General features: G+C 32.3%; 1 protein-coding gene across 7 annotated transcripts in view; it reads left to right on the forward strand.

Annotated features, from left to right (window-relative positions):
* Positions 1-19022, forward strand: part of LOC149806952 (spermatogenesis associated 6-like protein) — a 99898-nt gene that overhangs the window by 66400 nt on the left and 14476 nt on the right. For 5 of the 7 annotated variants that reach the window (XM_089960059.1, XM_089960065.1, XM_089960077.1 and 2 more), the window contains exon 13: positions 5685-5711. The exons of the other annotated variants lie outside the window; for them this stretch is intronic. In XM_089960059.1, the coding sequence (XP_089816185.1) occupies positions 5685-5711 (27 nt within the window). The remainder of the gene's footprint in view (positions 1-5684; positions 5712-19022) is intronic. 7 annotated transcript variants of the gene reach the window in all.

A 19022-nucleotide genomic window follows, 5' to 3' on the forward strand; every position in this document is an offset into this window, starting at 1 on the left:
GCAGATCAGAGATCAAAACAGTCAGCACTTAATTAGGTTTTAGAAACACTTGTGGATATATAACTGTGACTGTAGATTTGCACTTTCCACATTTGAATAGAAGAAGGCATATTAGCATTTATGATAATTGCATTGAAACTAATTTTAAAGATGCATCTTAAACACAAATTTCTCAGATTTGACTTCTTATTAAAAGTTGCAAATTTCATGATGTTGAATCAGATTTCTGAAAACAAACCACCATTTTACACAATAAAATGACCGATATATCAAAGTTTAATTTACTAGTTTCTGTTGTGATTTTCTTCACGTTCAAGAAATAGGGACAGATATTGAGGGTTATTTTGTAAAGAAAATGCGTTCAAAGCCTGACCCCTTGTTATAAAGCCATTTCTTGAGTTATCTGGGTTCAAGTTATCAGGGGAGAGGTGTGATGACTATAAGCCATCATTTACAGATACCATTGATAAAAATATAAAATCGTTAAGAAAATTTTGAAAAAACAACTCAAGCAAATTTGATCACAATTTGCAGGGATAAAGATCTTCAAACTTTATTCATATGATGCCAGTCAGCCATCAAATATGGCTACTGTTAATACAAATATTTAAAAAATACTTTTAATGATTTTTCAAAAGCCATCATGCAGAATTTAGCCAAATTTAACCAGCTGCATCCTCACCTGAATGCCTTTCAGATTAATACAGATGATGCCAATCTGATGTCAAATTATGGTGCTGTTACTATAACTAAAATAACCTTTAAACATCTGTTTGTAAAAACCCACCCAACAGAATATGACCAAATTTGGTGTAAAGTTTTAAGGAATAAAGAGCTTTTAAATTTTGTACAAATGATGCTGATCCAGAACTAGCTGCCATAACTAAGTATAAAACATGTGCAAAGAATGACTTCTCAAGAAACACTTATCAGAGTTTGGCCAAATTTTATGGAAAGCACCCTGACCCTAAGGGCTTTCACATTTACCAGACAGTGTACTTGCTGAAGTGGTTTTCAGGTTTGTATAAACGACACCAAGGCACTATAAAATATGGCCAAACATTACAGTCAAATATGGCCACCATTACAGTAAAAAAATAGAAAAACCTTTAAAAAGACTCAAAAAGGATTATAATTATTTGACCAAATTTAACATAAAGCATCCTGGACTAAAGGGCTTTAATCTCCTATGAATGATGCCAATCTGCAGCCATTACCTAAAATAGGACAACATTTAATCATGTTCTTCTTAGAAGCTGCTGAACAGACTTTGACCAAATTTGACAAAAATTATACTGATATACTGATGTAAGGACTTTCAATTTGATACAAATCATGACAATCTGTCATAGACAATGTTACTAAAAATTGGAAAAGCATAAAATGAATTTTGTCTTAAACCACTCAACAGAATTTGATCAAATTTGACAGAAATCACTCCAAGAATTAATGGTTTTTAAGATGATACAAGTAATGCTGATCCAACACACAAATATGGCCACCAGTATCAATAATATACAAATTTCATCAACTTAAAATGCCTCAGGATCTAACCAGTTTTGACTGAAGATGTGCTCTTGTGCCATTAAATATGGACAAAGATACAGAAAGAGAAGCCTTGAAACACTTGTTTCTTGACATATTCAGTGTACCGTATATACTCGCATATAAGCCCATTCACGTATAAGCCGACCCCCCAAACTGAAGTGGTAAAACTGTTATAAAGTGCATGACCCGCGTATAAGCTGACCACTAATTTCTAGACTACCGGTACATCACAAGATGCACAAAGTGAGTTCTGAATACGCTTATTTAAATCACATTATTAAATAAAATGAAAGTAAGAAATCTAATTTATATGTTGAAATAAAAACAATTCTAAAGTGTTAAGTCTTAATGGAAATTTAATTAATCCTCATTCTAAAATCATGAATGATAAAAGTTCTATCACTTTTAGAATCCTTCAAAATCTGGCTCTGTATCAGACTGGCCAAACAGTTCATGAAATTCGGCTTCTGTGACGGGCGTGCTTTCATCATATACATCGTCATTGTCATCATGCTCATCCGATAGTGTGATTCAATTGATCAAAATATGATTGGTTTCAGCGTGGACATTATTCAAGCATTGTGACAGTTTATAACTTTGAGCAGAAACCATGTTCACAACCATATCTCATTAAACAATATATCTGATTAGTAAAGTCATTGGCATTGTGCAACAAAACAAAACTATCAGAGATCTCGGAAACACTTAATTACGCATATTTGGACGCCAATTTTTGATCTGGGACCCAGAAAATCCCAGAGGCGGTAGTCCTCCGTATGCATGTTATAGGTGTGCGGCAAATTTCAAAGACTTGCCAGTCCTGCTTCAGCCACCTGCTTTGTGGGAAAATGTGATGATTAATTAGCTATGCTCATATTTACAATGACAGAATTCAGTGACTGAAAGACCCCTTGATGTTCATACATGTTGCCATTATAAGAGTACATAAAAAAGAACATGCTGCAATAGCTGTGTGGCAAGATCAAAGGCTTTGTTTGACTGGCAGCCGGATGCGAAAATGTACTGATATTTACAGTCATTGAATTCAGAGTCAGAAAGACCCAGAGATGGACATGTGGTCATTTATAAAAGTACATCAAATAATCAACTTAAGCTTTCGTTACTGTATTCATTTCCGAATGTATCGGAATAAGTAATGCACGAGAATCAAGACATGTTGAGACTTAGACAAAATACCATTCGTAATTTGGATAAGTATTTTGGGGTTAAACGGCAAACTAACGAAGATTGTAACGAGATTCAGAAGAGTGCTAAAGCTGCTAGCATTGATAGTTCAGATAGGACAGTAGTCATGGACTCCTAGTTTTAAATCCTAGCGAGATCTCTGCATATTATCCCTGAGGCATTTACCACAGATTAAGCATATGGTAGCTATTGTACAACACTCAACTGCTAACAAACCACTTTGCTTTACTAATAACTAAACAGCAGTAGTATATAAACTGTGTCTGACGATTACTTCTAAAACACCTGTCAAAGAAATTCCACAAATTATATTGTTTTACAATTATTCATGCTGACTCGTATATTGCCCTGTTATTTACCCTTCCTAAGCGTGCGCGCAACAAACCCCTAGGGATCCTCTTGATATTGTTCCTTTAAGACTATCATACATGTATTTCTACTCTCGATCAAAATGTTTGTCGTATATACCTTCAGGATCGTAAATTCTTTTATTTTTTTACGTAGATTCTTTTCATATTTACACTAAAATAAGCTAGCGTGCATTTGTACGATACCGTAGAGTTCAATGATTACTGATTAGCTGAGGGTTAAATACTTGACTGGAGATTAATAATATGGCGGTTCTTTTGAAAAATACACGCACCACCGTGGCTCAAATAACACATATGGCTGCATTTTCTGGTGGATGGACATCTGTCAGATAGACGTAAATACGTTAAAACATGTTTTTCATTCATTATCCTACCACGTAAGTTAGAAATAAAATATTTGTTTCACTTCACGACAGCGCAAATCTTATGAGCCATGTGGCATCATTAGGCATGTGATCTCATCTTCGGAAAAAAGCGTTAAAAATTTCAGACTTGAACCTTGGCTCGCAGATAAGCCGACCCCCCTTCTTCCAGGTCTTATTTTTTTCCTAAATTTTTCGGCTTATACGCGAGTATATACGGTACATCTTTATGATTTTTTAAAAAGAAAATTATCCTGTTTATACCACATTATCATTTTTACCATTATGAGAAACTAAAGAGCATCTGCCTCGAACGTGGGAAGTCGCAAGTTCGAAACCAGGCCGAGTCATACTATAGACATAAAAATAGTACTAACAGCTGCCTTGCTAGGCACTCAGCAATAACAGGTTAGTTTAAGACTGGTGAGCCTGGTTTCAGCATAATGACTGGGTGGGACTTCATGCTATATGTCTGTGGTATGATGCCCCAGTGCTAGACATCACTATAAACTGCCACATTGCCGATAATGTAGCGATATGACTGAAAATGTTTTAAAAGCTATGTGAAAAATCAAAATCAAACACACACACATAGAAACTAAAGAGAGAAGTGATTCTCTTAACATACATTTTTGTAGAAAAAAGGATCATTGTAAGATCTTAATTTCCAATTTATACATTTTTTCATTTTTCATTATTTCTTCTCTTGATTTTTTATGGTTTTCAATAGCTGTGTATGTTAGTTTAATTGTTAATTTTAAGGAGAAACATGATATGTACTTTCTGTCTTGCCTCTTTTTGTGAAAAATGTAAAACATAGCAATCATGAAGCTGTCATTGGTGTCAGTTCAGTCTAGAAGTTTTTTTCCAAGTCAATAACTCTAAATCTTGTTTTATTTGACCAACATGTTACACTTAATGTTTCGGGAGTGGGGGATTGCTTTCTTTCCTCCAAGTGAATCCCATCCTACCAGAAGGAGGGAGTGGGGAGGGCAAAAGTCATCCCCTAATTTTTTCCTGCTTTTTCACAAATGGCTGGGAGATGTATCTCTATTTCTCTCCATCATTCTGCAACCATTTATGATTAAGGGATGACACTTGGTATACCAATATTCTATCATTAGAAGGTGTGTTCATATCTCTTTCAGGAACCATGTCATCAATGTCAACATCGTGGTTCGATATTAAAAGCTTTTGTCACACTTACCCACTTTAACTTTAAAGCCATTCAAGATTAAGGAATGACATTTTGTAAACCAGTACTTATACATCATTAGAATGTGTCATGTACCATGTTAGAGGTCCTGTTTTCAAAGTCAGTGTCACACTCAATTTTTTTGTAGTCATCCATAACACTTTTTTCATTCCACTTAATAACATTAGAGCTATAAGAGACTAAAGGATGAAATTTTCTATACTTTACTAATGGAAGGTATATTGCATGCCATATTGGGGATTACATATTCAAAGTCAGAGCAATGACTTAACACTTTTATGTTTTCCATCACACTTACCATTCTAGTATATTACTTAAGTGCTGTTGAAAATGAAGTGATGACTGGTAATTATTACATCATCATTGAAAGATATTTACCACATTGGTGGCCCTATCTTCAAGGACAAGGTCAGTGTTTCTGATGTAAAACGTTGAGCCTTCAGCTTTAGAGATGACATTTTATAAACTTATGTATCATTGTGAATTTTATCTACTGGGTTATGATTATGGATCAGTATTTTATGTTTTCCACCCGATTTTTCTTTCCACCATCTAGTTTAAGAAGCATCTGTGATTAGGAGATGAAACATACTATACTTACACATCGTTATTAGCAAGTGTATTGCATACCATATTGGGAGTCAAAGCTTCAAGGTCATGGTTATGTCTCAGTGTTATGAGTTTTTTCTCATACTTTCAGTTTTTATTCTATAATAATAGAGCCATTGAGATTAGGGGATGAAACTTGCCATGTGCCACTTCTTTATTGGTCTTATCTTTACAAACAAGGTCAGAGGCTAATATGTTTGGCTTCAGTAGCATATATAAAAAATTGGTCAGAAACCAACATAAAACCATTAGTCTGAGACCCAGAAAAGTGACACAATAGTGTTATAAGGAAACTTTGTATTTGTACAAAAAAATTTACTGCTAGTGTTAGTACTACCAAGTTGGTGTAAATTGATTTGTGTCTACTTGTAGATCAAGAAGGAAACAAATACAGGAAAGGTTATAAAATAGCACAAGATTTAGAATCAAATGCAAACATTGCACTTTTTGCTTGTGGTGAAAATGGTATTTGATGCATACTACTCAAAGTTTGATGTTAGAGGTGAGATTTGTGTGTTATTTGCCTTGGAATTTTAAAATTGCTTTTGCAGACACCGTTTGCTATCTGAGTTGAATTTGTATTGAAGTTTAAATCATTATCTTCAAAATATGCAGGTTATAATGATTAATGAAGCAATGAAAATAAGAATATTTTCTAATTTTTGTTTTTTGTTAGCAAAACAGTGACAGAACAATCATGACATGTAGTCGCTGATTTATAAACAAAATAACTCAAAATACATAAAGGAAATGTATATTGTGTTCAAATTATGCACAATTAGATTTTAAGCACTTTGTCCTGTGTTTCTGTCATAAGCAGAGTCTGTATCTTTGGGGGCACATATGATCAATACAAACCATGCTACTGGCATAAGTTCTTGATGTTCCATGAATGTTTGAAATGATAGTACTTAATTACTGTGAGAACAGACTCACAATAGAGGCATAATACTGAACACACTCTGTAATAGTTTTGGTCACCAAGCCAGTTTAAACATTTGAAAAAGGCATAATAAATGTCATGATCATTAAGGCTGATATCAGAAGTATTTGTTTTGCAGTGTTCACAAAATACGCCATTGAATTTTTAAATATGCATTTAGTTCCAAACCATGGAATAAAATATTCATTTGGCGAAACCTTGCTCTAGAGCTCTGCATTATTTAAAAGAAGCAGCATAGATGCTATTGTAATGACAAACATTATGAAGTGGAAAGTTTGCAAGTGTCTGCATTGTTTGCACTTTAGTGCATGTAATGCATGGGTAAATGCAGTAGATGAAGGCTGTAATAACATCTTTTGTAAAAGTAATGCAAATTCAGTTATTTATGTTGATGCATGGAATTTTAATTTTAGATGTCGAATTATATCGTATGGAGGGAAGAAGTATATAGGTAAAAGAAAGCTATTTTGCTGAGTCTTCATCTTTATTGTTATATTGTTTTTTTGTCTGGGATCATTTTCTTTACTCATTTGTCATCTTTATGTTTTTGCATAAGGGAAGAATCTCATATAGGCTGAATGTACTTGTTATAATAAGGGCTCTCATATGCAAGTGAAAGAACATAAACTTCCCTGGAAAAGTTTGTGGATCAAACATTTACATAAAGATGGTTTTGACACAGTTTGATGGTTGCACTCCTACATTTGCCTACTGGTGTTCTGTCAGTTCTCATCAATAAAGCAAACTTTATGTTACTTTTCCAAATCAGCTTGCATCATATTTTCAATATTCAGTATTTAAATATGATAATTAGTTTATTTCTTTATGTTAAATAAACAATAGTGTAAATTGTTAGGGGCCCTCAGTGTGGTCTTAGATATTTCCCTTTACAGATCAGTCACACCTCATCTCAGCTGGTGTGGGTTCAAGTCTTGGCTCAGTCAACATAGCATAGGAGAAAGCTTGCTAGTAGCTTTCTGTGGGTTGGTGTTTCTTCCTGGGGGTAGTCCTGGGTTCTTCTTCCACTTGATATACTGGCTGCTATATAGAGCCTATCATGTGCTGAAAGATGATGTTAAACCAACACAGTCAAAAACATTATATTGCAAATAGCCTGCCATTTATGTTGTTTATAACAATAGCCCAATCAGAGCAAAGGCTGTCTCACTTCTAAACCAGTTCTCATCATGCACCTTTTCAGTGTTGTTTTTATATTTATTTATGTCTTTTATTTAAATAAGTGCATTTCTTCTTTTTACATTTTTGTATCCAGCAGTGTCACACTGAGGAACTAAATAATGATAATGTTGACTTTGAGCATTCAACTTCAGATGCAAAATTCCTGACCGATCCTTAATAGTTCCAAAAATATAAAGGAAACTAGGAAAGTGGTGGCTGTTTGACTGATAGGTTTAGCCAATATTATTCATTACGCCAAAGAATAGATGAGGGATAAGTAATATCTATTAATAATGGCTCAATAAGAAAACATTACTATTCTTTGAAATTTAACATATTGGCATATCGATATATAAAGTTTCAATATTTGAGAGTAGTGCCAATATAAAACATAGAGCTAGTTACCCATACAAATGTGGATACCTTGGCTTTTGGCCACACTTCTGTGAAAATAACATGTGTGCCTTATAAGTTTCTTATATTCATCACTTGTAAGAGGTTTGTACTGCTTATAAGAAAAGTCTAACTGCAAACTGCACAGACATGAATCTGCCATCTCATAATGCACTGGCAGATCTGGGTCTGTGCAGTTTGTTAGGACTAATAAGTAGAACAAACAACATGATCTGCAGGTGAATTATGCTATAAACCTTCTGGGTCTTTGTTTTTCATAGTTTCGACTCGACTTTTAAGCAGGTATATATGGTAAGCTAACTATAAGTGACAAATAGATGATTGATTAGTATTTTATATACAGGTTTAGGTATTTCACTTATAAATGAAGTCTACTTAACTTTTATAACTCATAAATTTGTCACACTTATCTGATAAGGACATCAATATGTCATTTTTGCCAACAACCTATTAGTATTGTTAGCAATTAAAGGTTTATAAATTACACATTTTAAGATCTTGAGCAATCATATTTTTAGTTAAGTCAGAGTACTTGCTGTGAGGGGGAGATGTTTGCCATGGTGGGGTGGGGTGGGGGTGGGTTTGAATTCCATCCAACCAAAGTGCCAGTGTGATCTGCATAGTTAAGGGTAGTCAAGTCAAATCAAATCTATGCCACTATATTGTATAATAAAGACAGTTTCATTTACATATAATACAGAAAAATGAAAGAATAAATCCAATTTGTGTCAAATAAACTTACTAATGGTAAAAATGTGTGCTAAAATTCTAGATACTAAAATAAAACATGGGCTTAGGTCTCTGAATTGTTTCCATTGCAACATGGTCATAAACATCATCATGCTTGTCAAAGAGTAAAGTGAATGTTTGCATCACATCACACCACCCTTATGTATTTAATGGTGAACACACAGATATGTGGCACATGTTGAAAGTATATCTTTCTCCTAGAAAGTTAGGAAATGTAGTTCATCCTCTATTCCATAACAACAAATCTTGCAGATTGTGTCTGTGTTGACATGTCTCAGTCTAGTTCATCCTCTGTTCCATAACAACAAAACTTGCAGATTGTGTCTGTGTTGACATGTCTCAGTCTAGTTCATCCTCTATTCCATAACAACAAAACTTACAGATTGTGTCTGTGTTGACATGTCTCAGTCTAGTTCATCCTCTATTCCATAACAACAAAACTTGCAGATTGTGTCTGTGTTGACATGTCTCAATCTAGTTCATCCTCTATTCCATAACAACAAATCTTGCAGATTGTGTCTGTGTTGACATGTCTCAGTCTAGTTCATCCTCTGTTCCATAACAACAAAACTTGCAGATTGTGTCTGTGTTGACATGTCTCAGTCTAGTTCATCCTCTATTCCATAACAACAAATCTTGCAGATTCTGTCTGTGTTGACATGTCTCAGTCTAGTTCATCCTCTATTCCATAACAACAAATCTTGCAAATTCTGTCTGTGTTGACATGTCTCAGTCTAATTCATCCTCTATTCCATAACAACAAATCTTGCAGATTCTGTCTGTGTTGACATGTCTCAGTCTAGTTCATCCTCTATTCCATAACAACAAATCTTGCAGATTGTGTCTGTGTTGACATGTCTCAGTCTCTAGCACACTTATTCTCATTACAGCCCCAATCTAGAAAGTAAGAGCTCTGTAGAAATCACAATCATCAGTCTGTGAGTCAAGAATTTTGTTTTTTCAAGATAACTTTACTGGGAATAAATTGATTTCAACCACCATTTTGTGTGCAGCTTTATTTTGATGAGACCTTTTACAAAGTTGATTTTCAGCTTTCTGGGTTGTCATTTGGAGGAGTTATGACCCCAGATTACCTATATCCCAAGTTTTGATTTCTGCAGTAAATATTAGTTGGATTGTAAAAATATTTTGCATATAGCTTGATATTGATAAGACCTTGAATGACTGTTCCACATTTTATTTTGTGTGTTATTGTCCCTTAATGCCCATCTTTAACCATGGTGCCTCAATGTTTAGTGTGCCTGACTCATGACTCAGAGGATTCAGTTCAGATCTTACCATTGGATCAGCCCAGGTCAGTTCTGATGGTGTGTCCCTGGGCACATTATTTTATTACAATTGCCATTGCACAAAATAACCTTCACATCTTGATGTGCCATGAAATACCAGACCAGACCAAAACAAACTCAATCCATCCTCCTAACTTTGGTTTCAGCAGCTTAAATTTACCAAGAATTATTTAATTTCATCAAATTTGGCATGCAGCTTTATTTTGATTAGGCTTTCAATTAAATTCATTTAGAGTTTTACTTGTCATCACTTGCAGAATGTATTGCCACTGATTGCCCATTCTCTAGTTATACACTGCATACCATTAGCAAGAATTGTTTGAAATCAGCTGAATTTTGCATTCATCTTTTTATTGTTGAGATATTACATGAGTTTGCTTTCAGTATTAACAAGTTTGAAATAGTTGCAATGGATCAGAACTGAATTTCACTACAATTGTTGATAGGTATTGTGATCATTTGATTGTTCACTTCACTGAAGGCAACAGATTCTCACATGTATCGGATTCTAGCCAATGACAGCATGCTGCTTAACATGATGAGACCGTAAGAGATTTTAATTTCCAGTATTCCACATCTTCATTTAGAAGAGTTTTGGCCCCAGATTGCCAGTTCCCATGTTTATTTCTGCTGCATAATTTTTTTTTATTGGGATAACAGGATTTCAACTAAGTTTAGCTTTCAGCTTTCTGTTGAAGAGTTCTTGAATGATTGCCAGTATTCTTATTGCATCATTCAGAGGAGTTATGGCAGCTGATTGCCCATCCATCTAAAGTTTGTTTTCTGCAGAATAAGTTTAACTTTTTTATTAGATGGACCTCAGAAGAATTCCATTTTCAGTTTTCCATGTTCTTATTTTGATCAGTTATGGACCCTGATTTCCTGTTCCACTAGACTAGTTTCCTTTATGTAACTTTACTGTTGAATATTGGGTGTAAATTCAGTTTGATATGCAGCTTTATAATGCAAGATCCTGGATGAGTTTGTTTTCTTCCAGCTGTATCCCATGAGATTAATTATCAAGATGTATTTTCATTAATTTGTGAAGTGGGTACATTTTGCCCATGCATTACCAGTAAATGTTGGATTTCAAGTGAATTTCTTGTACAATATGTAGTATTTACTTCTAATATAAATCTGAATGCAAGCTTCATTTTATTTAATAGTTATTGCCCATTATTGTTGGATAAACTTCTTTGTTATCCTCCTTTGTTTAAGGATCTCCAGTGGACAGTTTAGCAAGTGGAGTCCTTTGCAATGCAAATATCACTAACAGCTCTAGTTTTTGTCACATCGTCTTTATTATTGCTGTTATAAGCTATGGTAAATGTAACGTGAAATTTAGTATGGTATTTCTGTATGTTTATGACTTTGTAATTCTCTTGGTATTGTTCTGCTAGTATAGAAATAATTAGTTTTACATTTTAATTTTGGACATCTGTAGTACAAAAATCTTTAAAAATATTGCAAATTATCCTTCTCCCTTCTTTTCCTTTTCTTCCACTGCTCTCATTTGATAGGTACATTCAGTATCATGAATAATTTGATTTTACTTCATCTCTTGGTAGTCATCATCATTTCAAAATGCATGGTTGATCTAGAAAAAACATTACAACTTCCATCAATAGTTGTCCAAATTTTTATAAACAGGTGTATCTCAAAACAACAGCTGATATTATCATATGACACACAATTTGTCACTTATTTAATTCTAAAACGTGTGTACTGATTAAGCCATCAACAACATGTACATGTAATAAAATAATGGTCTGTGATTATTTCCCCTTTTTGGTCTCTTAAGCACATGTTTCTATTTTAGAGCAATGTAAACAATATTGAATTATTGTAGTCTGAGCCACAAGCCTCAATTGATATATTTATAATAATAATAATAATAATAATAATGTATTTATAATAATAATAATAATAATAATAATAATAATGCTTTATTTATAGAGGGTGACTCATTAGTCAAGGACTATTCTCCCTTGAGGCCCTCTATAACTAGATTCATTTGATTCAGGTCTACCATATTTATAAATGTGTTTGTTTATAACTTACTTTGAAAGCAACTAAAGGCTCACACAGCACAGAATTAATTCAAATTTGAAAGTGTATGCATTGTGAGAACTATTATGAGAACTGTTAATGATGAGAACTGATAGGATGTGAGTAGTCATGTAACTTCTGGACAGTGTGTTGTTTTGTGGGTTACAATGTATTTCCATAGTTTGCACTCTGATTTTTGTCTCACTAGCTTAGAGAGTGTTACTATTGATATGTTTTTTAAATGTCTTATTTTGCCTATTATATTATAACATTAATATTGAGAGACATATTAAAAATTCAACCTTATGTGGCTGATAAGTATTTAACTTTACTTAACCTCTGCTATTTATTGTATAAGGATTTGAATTTTCTAATTGTAAGACCATATTTCAGATAATTAATATTAACTTCATACAAATAATTACATGATCATACATGTTCTATATGTGAACATTTTTTGTGATGTCAGCCATACTTTAATATCAGAATTGTATGTGCTTATGATTACAGGTTTTCTGTTGGTATTTAATATATGGTTTGTATACTTAGTAATTGATTATATAAGTACACAGTACTTACATATTTTGTTCCAAGTTTTTCCACTGACTTTGAACAAATGTAGTTTCATCTTTTTTATATACCTTCTCTTTAATGCTTTCCACATATTTCCAGCTATGGAAACTTTATTTAACTCCAGCTGGATTTCCACATATTTCCAGCTACCATGCGTAGGCTTAAGTGAAACACCAGACTTGTTTCACACTGGATATTTGATCTGGATATATGTATTGATATTACATATGGAATGCAAGATCAGACATGTTAGGATATTGTGGATATGTAATAACATCATGGTTTATACACTTAAATATGGTGGATACACAGTTTCCTATGTGGAAAGATATACTAGAATGCTTAAAATATGGCTGATACACAGTTTCCTATGTGGAAAGATTTACTGAAACACTTTAAATATGGTTGATACACAATTTCCTAAGTGGAAAGATTTATTTGAATGCTCAAAATATGGCTGATACACAGTTTCCTATGTGGAAAGATTCATTGGAACACTTTAAATATGGTTGATACATGGTTTCCTATGTGGAAAGATTTACTGGAACACTCTAAATATGGTTGATACACAGTTTCCTATGTGGAAAGATTTTCTGAAACACTCTAAACATGGTTGATACAGTTTCCTATGTGGAAAGATTTACCAGAACACTCAAAATATGGTTGATACACAGTTTCCTATGTGGACAGATTTACTGGAACACTCTAAATATGGTTGATACAGATTCCTATGTGGAAAGATTTACTGGAACACTCAAAATATGGTTGATACACAGTTTCCTATGTGGAAAGATTTACTGGAACACTCTAATATGGTTGATACACAGTTTCCTATGTGGAAAGATTTACCAGAACACTCAAAATATGGTTGATACACAGTTTCTATGTGGAAAGATTTACTGGAAGAATCAAAATATGGTTGATACACCATTTCCTATGTGGAAAGATATACTGGAAAACTCTAAATGTGGTTGATACACTGTTTCCAATGTATATAGAAAGATTTACCAGAACACTCAAAATATGGTGGATACACAGTTTCCTATGTGGAAAGATTTACTGAAACATGCTAAATATGGTTGATATACTGTTTCCTGTGTGGAAAGATGTACTGGAACACTCAAAATTTGGTTGATATGCAGTTTCTGATGTGGAAAGATTTACTGTAGCACTCAAAATATGGTTGATACAGTTTCCAGTTTGGAAAGATTTACTAGGATGCTCAAAATATGGTGGATACAGAGTTTCCAATTAGTAAAGATTTACTGGAATACTCTAAATGTGATTGGTACACAGCTTTCAATGTAGAAAAATTTACCAGAACACTCTAAATATGGCTGATACAGTTTCCTATGTTTAAAGTTTTATTAGAACACTCTAAATATGGTTGATACACAGTTTCCAATGTGGAAAGATTTACTGGAACACTATATATGGTTTATAGACACTATTCAATGCTGAGTATATACTTCCATTTAATTAGACTTTAGTGTTTTGTGTGACTTCATTGTATTACATATCAAATGCCCACTACTTTTGAAGTGTTTTCATGGAATGGTCATTTCAAGTGAAAATCATGTTTTTTATTGTCACAGCTTGTGATAAAGATTTAAATGAAGTGACTGCTTTCTTTTTTGGAAATCCTTGAGGAAGAAATGCACAGAAAATATTATCTAGTGATTTATAAGCTTTGACCAGATCAGAAGTAAAATTAAAGAGTGCTGCATGTACCGCTCATTCTAAATTTAATACCATGGATATTGAAAGTGATCAAATCATTCTAAATTTAATACCATGGATATTGAAAGTGATCAAATCATTCTAAATTTAATACCATGGATATTGAAAGTGATCAAATCATTCTAAATTTAATACCATGGATATTGAAAATGATCAAATCGTTCTAAATTTAATACCATGGATATTGAAAGTGATCAAATCATTCTAAATTTAATACCATGGATATTGAAAGTGATCAAATCATCACTAAGCCTTCTTCGGATGTAAACACAGAGTTGGACAATAACATTAGTATCTAGGAGAGAGAGAGATTTAGGTAGTCTTTCATTTCGTACAGGAATCAGAACTGAAAACGGGCTTTTTTCTGATTTATGCTTTAGTAAATAACTAAGAATAAATAAATGCAGCAAATACAAAGTGAATGATGGTGGAAAAACTATGTCAGGAAATAAGAGGTGATATTTAAAGATGGTGGAAAAGCTATGTCAGTAAATAAGAGGTGATATTTAAAGGAGATTCCCAGTAGTTACTATCTCATTTAACTATAGTGTATTCTGACACAGTTATTGGGACAATATTTTGACCAGAATAGGTATTTGGTGTATCATAATTATTTTCTTTTCGTGATATATGTGAATCTTTGACAAGCCAAGATTGCAATATTTGGAGTGGAATGCACTGTATTTTGGTAATTCTTCCTGAACTTATGTTTATTTAAAAAAAATTAGACCATTGATAGCTGTATAGACTAATGTTTTACTGGTAATTACATTTCCACAGAATCACAGTTCATCTCAGTGCCTGTAACAAGTCACATATGTTGTGATCTTCACTTAAGCTAGCTATCTTCACTTGATACATCAATTCCACACACAACTCAGTTCAAGATAATGTCTGCTTCATCTTTAGGAAGAGTAACACTTTTGAATGCAGTAGCTTTTAAACTATGAAGTATAATTTTGTATAAAGGATTAAAAAATACTGGTAGGTGTGACTTTTTGCATACAAAATGGAAAAATGATACATTTTCACTACCTGGCATAATTGATATATTTCAACGATACATGGCTTGTATATGGTAGAGAAACACGTGTCCTAGTCTTCTGAATATTCTGAGTTCAGTTATTTGTGGGTTGTATCAGTCTTCATGGTTTTATTAAAAAAATGACAATTCATCTTATGGATTTAGGAAGTTGTCCTGCTGCTTTCTCAGTATGAAATTACTGTTAGTTTTTTATTTAAATTTGTGATTTGTGGTATATGAACTCCAAGAAAATTGGTACCCCTTGATAAACAATGAATTTGCAGTATATTTCTTCGTCCTTTAATGCTGAACTAATTTGCAGTATTATTAGTGATTTTAGTAATTTGCTAATTAGAATCTTATCCTTGTGCTAATTAGAATTAGAATCTTATCCTTGTGCTAATTAGAATCTTATCTTTGTGCTAATTAGAATCTTATTCTTGTGCTAATTAGAATCTTATCTTTGTGGTAATTAGAATCTTATCTTCATGCTAATTAGAATCTTATTCTTGTGCTAATTAGAATCTTATCTTCATGCTAATTAGAATCTTATTCTTGTGCTAATTAGAATCTTATCTTTGTGCTAATTAGAATCTTATCTTTGTGCTAGTTAGTATCTTATCTTTGTGCTAATTAGAATCTTATCTGTGTGGTAATTAGAATCTTATTCTTGTGCTAATTAGAATCTTATTCTTGTGCTAATTAGAATCTTATCTTTGTGCTAATTAGAATCTTATCTTTGTGCTAATTAGAATCTTATTCTTGTGCTAATTAGAATCTTATCTTTGTGCTAATTAGAATCTTATCTTTGTGCTAGTTAGTATATCTTTGTGCTAATTAGAATATTATCTTTGTGCTAGTTAGTATCTTATCTTTGTGCTAATTAGAATCTTATTTTTGTGCTAGTTAGAATCTTATCTTTGTGCTAGTAATAACTTATCTTTGTGCTAATTAGAATCTTATCTTTGTGCTAATTAGAATCATATTTGTGCTAATTAGAATCTTATCTTTGTGCTAGTTAGTATCTTATATTTTTGCTAATTAGAATCTTATCTTTGTGCTAATTAGAATCTTATCTTTGTGCTAGTTAGTATCTTATCTTTGTGCTAGTTAGAATCTTATCAGTGTGCTAGTTAGTATTTTATCTTTGTGCTAATTAGAATCTTATCTTTGTGCTCATTAGAATCTTATCTTTGTGGTAATTAGAATCTTATCTTCATGCTAATTAGAATCTTATCTTTGTGCTAATTAGAATCTTATCTTTGTGCTAATTAGAATCTTATCTTTATGCTAATTAGAATCTTATCTTTGTGCTAATTAGAATCTTACCTTTGTGCTAATTAGAATCTTATCTTTATGCTATTTAGAATCTTATCTTTGTGCTAATTAGAATCTTATCTTTGTGCTAATTAGAATCTTATCTTTGTACTAAATAGAATCTTATCTTTGTGCTAATTAGAATCTTATTTTTATGCTAATTAGAATCTTATCTTTGTGCTAATTACAATCTTATCTTTGTGCTGATTAGAATTGTATCCATGTGCTGATTAGAATCTTATCTTCGTGCTAATTAGAATCTTATCTTTGTGCTAATTAGAATCTTATCTTTGTGCTAATTAGAATCTTATCTTTATGCTAATTAGAATCTTATCTTTGTGCTAATTAGAATCTTATCTTTGTGCTAATTAGAATCTTATCTTTGTGCTAATTAGAATCTTATCTTTATGCTAATTAGAATCTTATATTTGTGCTAATTAGAATCTTATCTTTGTGCTAATTAGAATCTTATCTTTGTGCTAAATAGAATCTTATCTTTGTGCTAATTAGAATCTTATCTTTATACTAATTAGAATCTTATCTTTGTGCTAATTACAATCTTATCTTTGTGCTGATTAGAATCCTATCCATGTGCTGATTAGAATCTTATCTTTGTGCTAATTAGAATCTTATCTTTGTGTTAATTAGGATCTTATCTTTGTGCTAATTAGAATCTTATCTTTGTGCTAATTAGAATCTTATCTTTGTACTAAATAGAATCTTATCTTTGTGCTAGTTAGGATCTTATCCTTGTGCTAATTAGAATCTAATCCTTGTGCTAATTAGAATCTTATCTTTGTGCTCATTAGAATCTTATCTTTGTGGTAATTAGAATCTTATCCTTGTGCTAATTAGAATCTTATCTTTGTACTAATTAGAATCTTATCTTTGAGCTAGTTAGAATTTTATCTTTGTGCTAGTTAAAATCTTATCTTTGTGCTAGTTAGATCTTATCCTTGTGCTAATTAGAATCTAATCCTTGTGCTAATTAGAATCTTATCTTTGTGGTAATTAGAATCTTATCTTTGTGTTAATTAGAATCTTATCTTTGTGCTGGTTGGTATCTTTGTGCTAATTAGAATTTTATCTTTGTGCTAGTTAGAATCTTATCTTTGTGTTAATTAGAACCTATTCTTTATGCTAGTTGGTATCTTTGTGTTAATTAGAATCTTGTCTTTGTGCTAGTTGGTATCTTTGTGGTAATTAGAATCTTATCTTTGTGTTAATTAGAATCTTATCTTTGTGCTAGTTGGCATCTTTGTGTTAATTAGAATCTTATCTTTGTGCTAGTTGGTATCCTTGTGCTAATTAGAATCTTATCTTTGTGTTAATTAGAATCTTATCTTTGTTCTAAATAGAATCTTATCTTTGTGCTAGTTAGGATCTTATCCTTGTGCTAATTAGAATCTAATCCTTGTGCTAATTAGAATCTTATCTTTGTGGTAATTAGAATCTTATCTTTGTGTTAATTAGAATCTTATCTTTGTGCTAGTTGGTATATTTGTGCTAATTAGAATCTTATTTTTGTGCTAGTTAGAATCTTATCTTTGTGCTAATTTGAATCTTATCTTTGTGCTAGTTAGAATCTTATCTTTGTGCTTATTAGAATCTTATCTTTGTGTTAATTAGAATCTTATCTTTGTGTTAATTAGAATCTTATCTTTGTACTAAATAGAATCTTATCTTTGTACTAGTTAGGATCTTATCCTTGTGCTAATTAGAATCTAATCCTTGTGCTAATTAGAATCTTATCTTTGCGGTAATTAGAATCTTATCCTTGTGCTAATTAGAATCTTATGTTTGTGCTAATTTCGAATCTTATCTTTGTGCTCATTTCAGTGAAATTTATTAAACTTGCTGACATCAATTGTTTGCTTGCCACAGCTGGCAAATGTTAGAAACTGTTAAACCTAATTTATATATTTCATTTGAAATTAGTGCATGTGTGGGATCGATCCTTTACTCATATTGGGTCTGTATTTATACTGATCAGATTTGTCTCCTACTCTTAATAATATAGTTGTGTTATCCCCATATTTTTTAGGCAGTTGAAGATGAGTCATACATTTTGGGGTTAAGAAGTTTTTGCCATTTAAATTCCTATTTTATGATCACTAAATGAGATTTTTCAGTGACAGCTGAAAGTGATATCCCAGATGGGGCCCATTTTTATCCCATTTAATTCAATCCCAGTTTGACATTCTTTCCATGCCTTGCATTGCACAGACCTATAAAGTTCAAGAATTCCAAACAATCTACCATATATACTCTAATAGAAGATGGAACCCAATTGGAAATAAATAAATCCAGATGAGCCATAACAAAATCCATCTTTATCTCTTGACTTCAGAGATAAGACATTTCATAAAACTATTTCATATTTTGAATATTACAAATTGCATCATGTCATG

Source organism: Sinohyriopsis cumingii, chromosome 1, assembly GCF_028554795.1.
Source record: "Sinohyriopsis cumingii isolate HCF-2022 chromosome 1, ASM2855479v2, whole genome shotgun sequence".
Classification (NCBI taxonomy): domain Eukaryota; kingdom Metazoa; phylum Mollusca; class Bivalvia; order Unionida; family Unionidae; genus Sinohyriopsis; species Sinohyriopsis cumingii.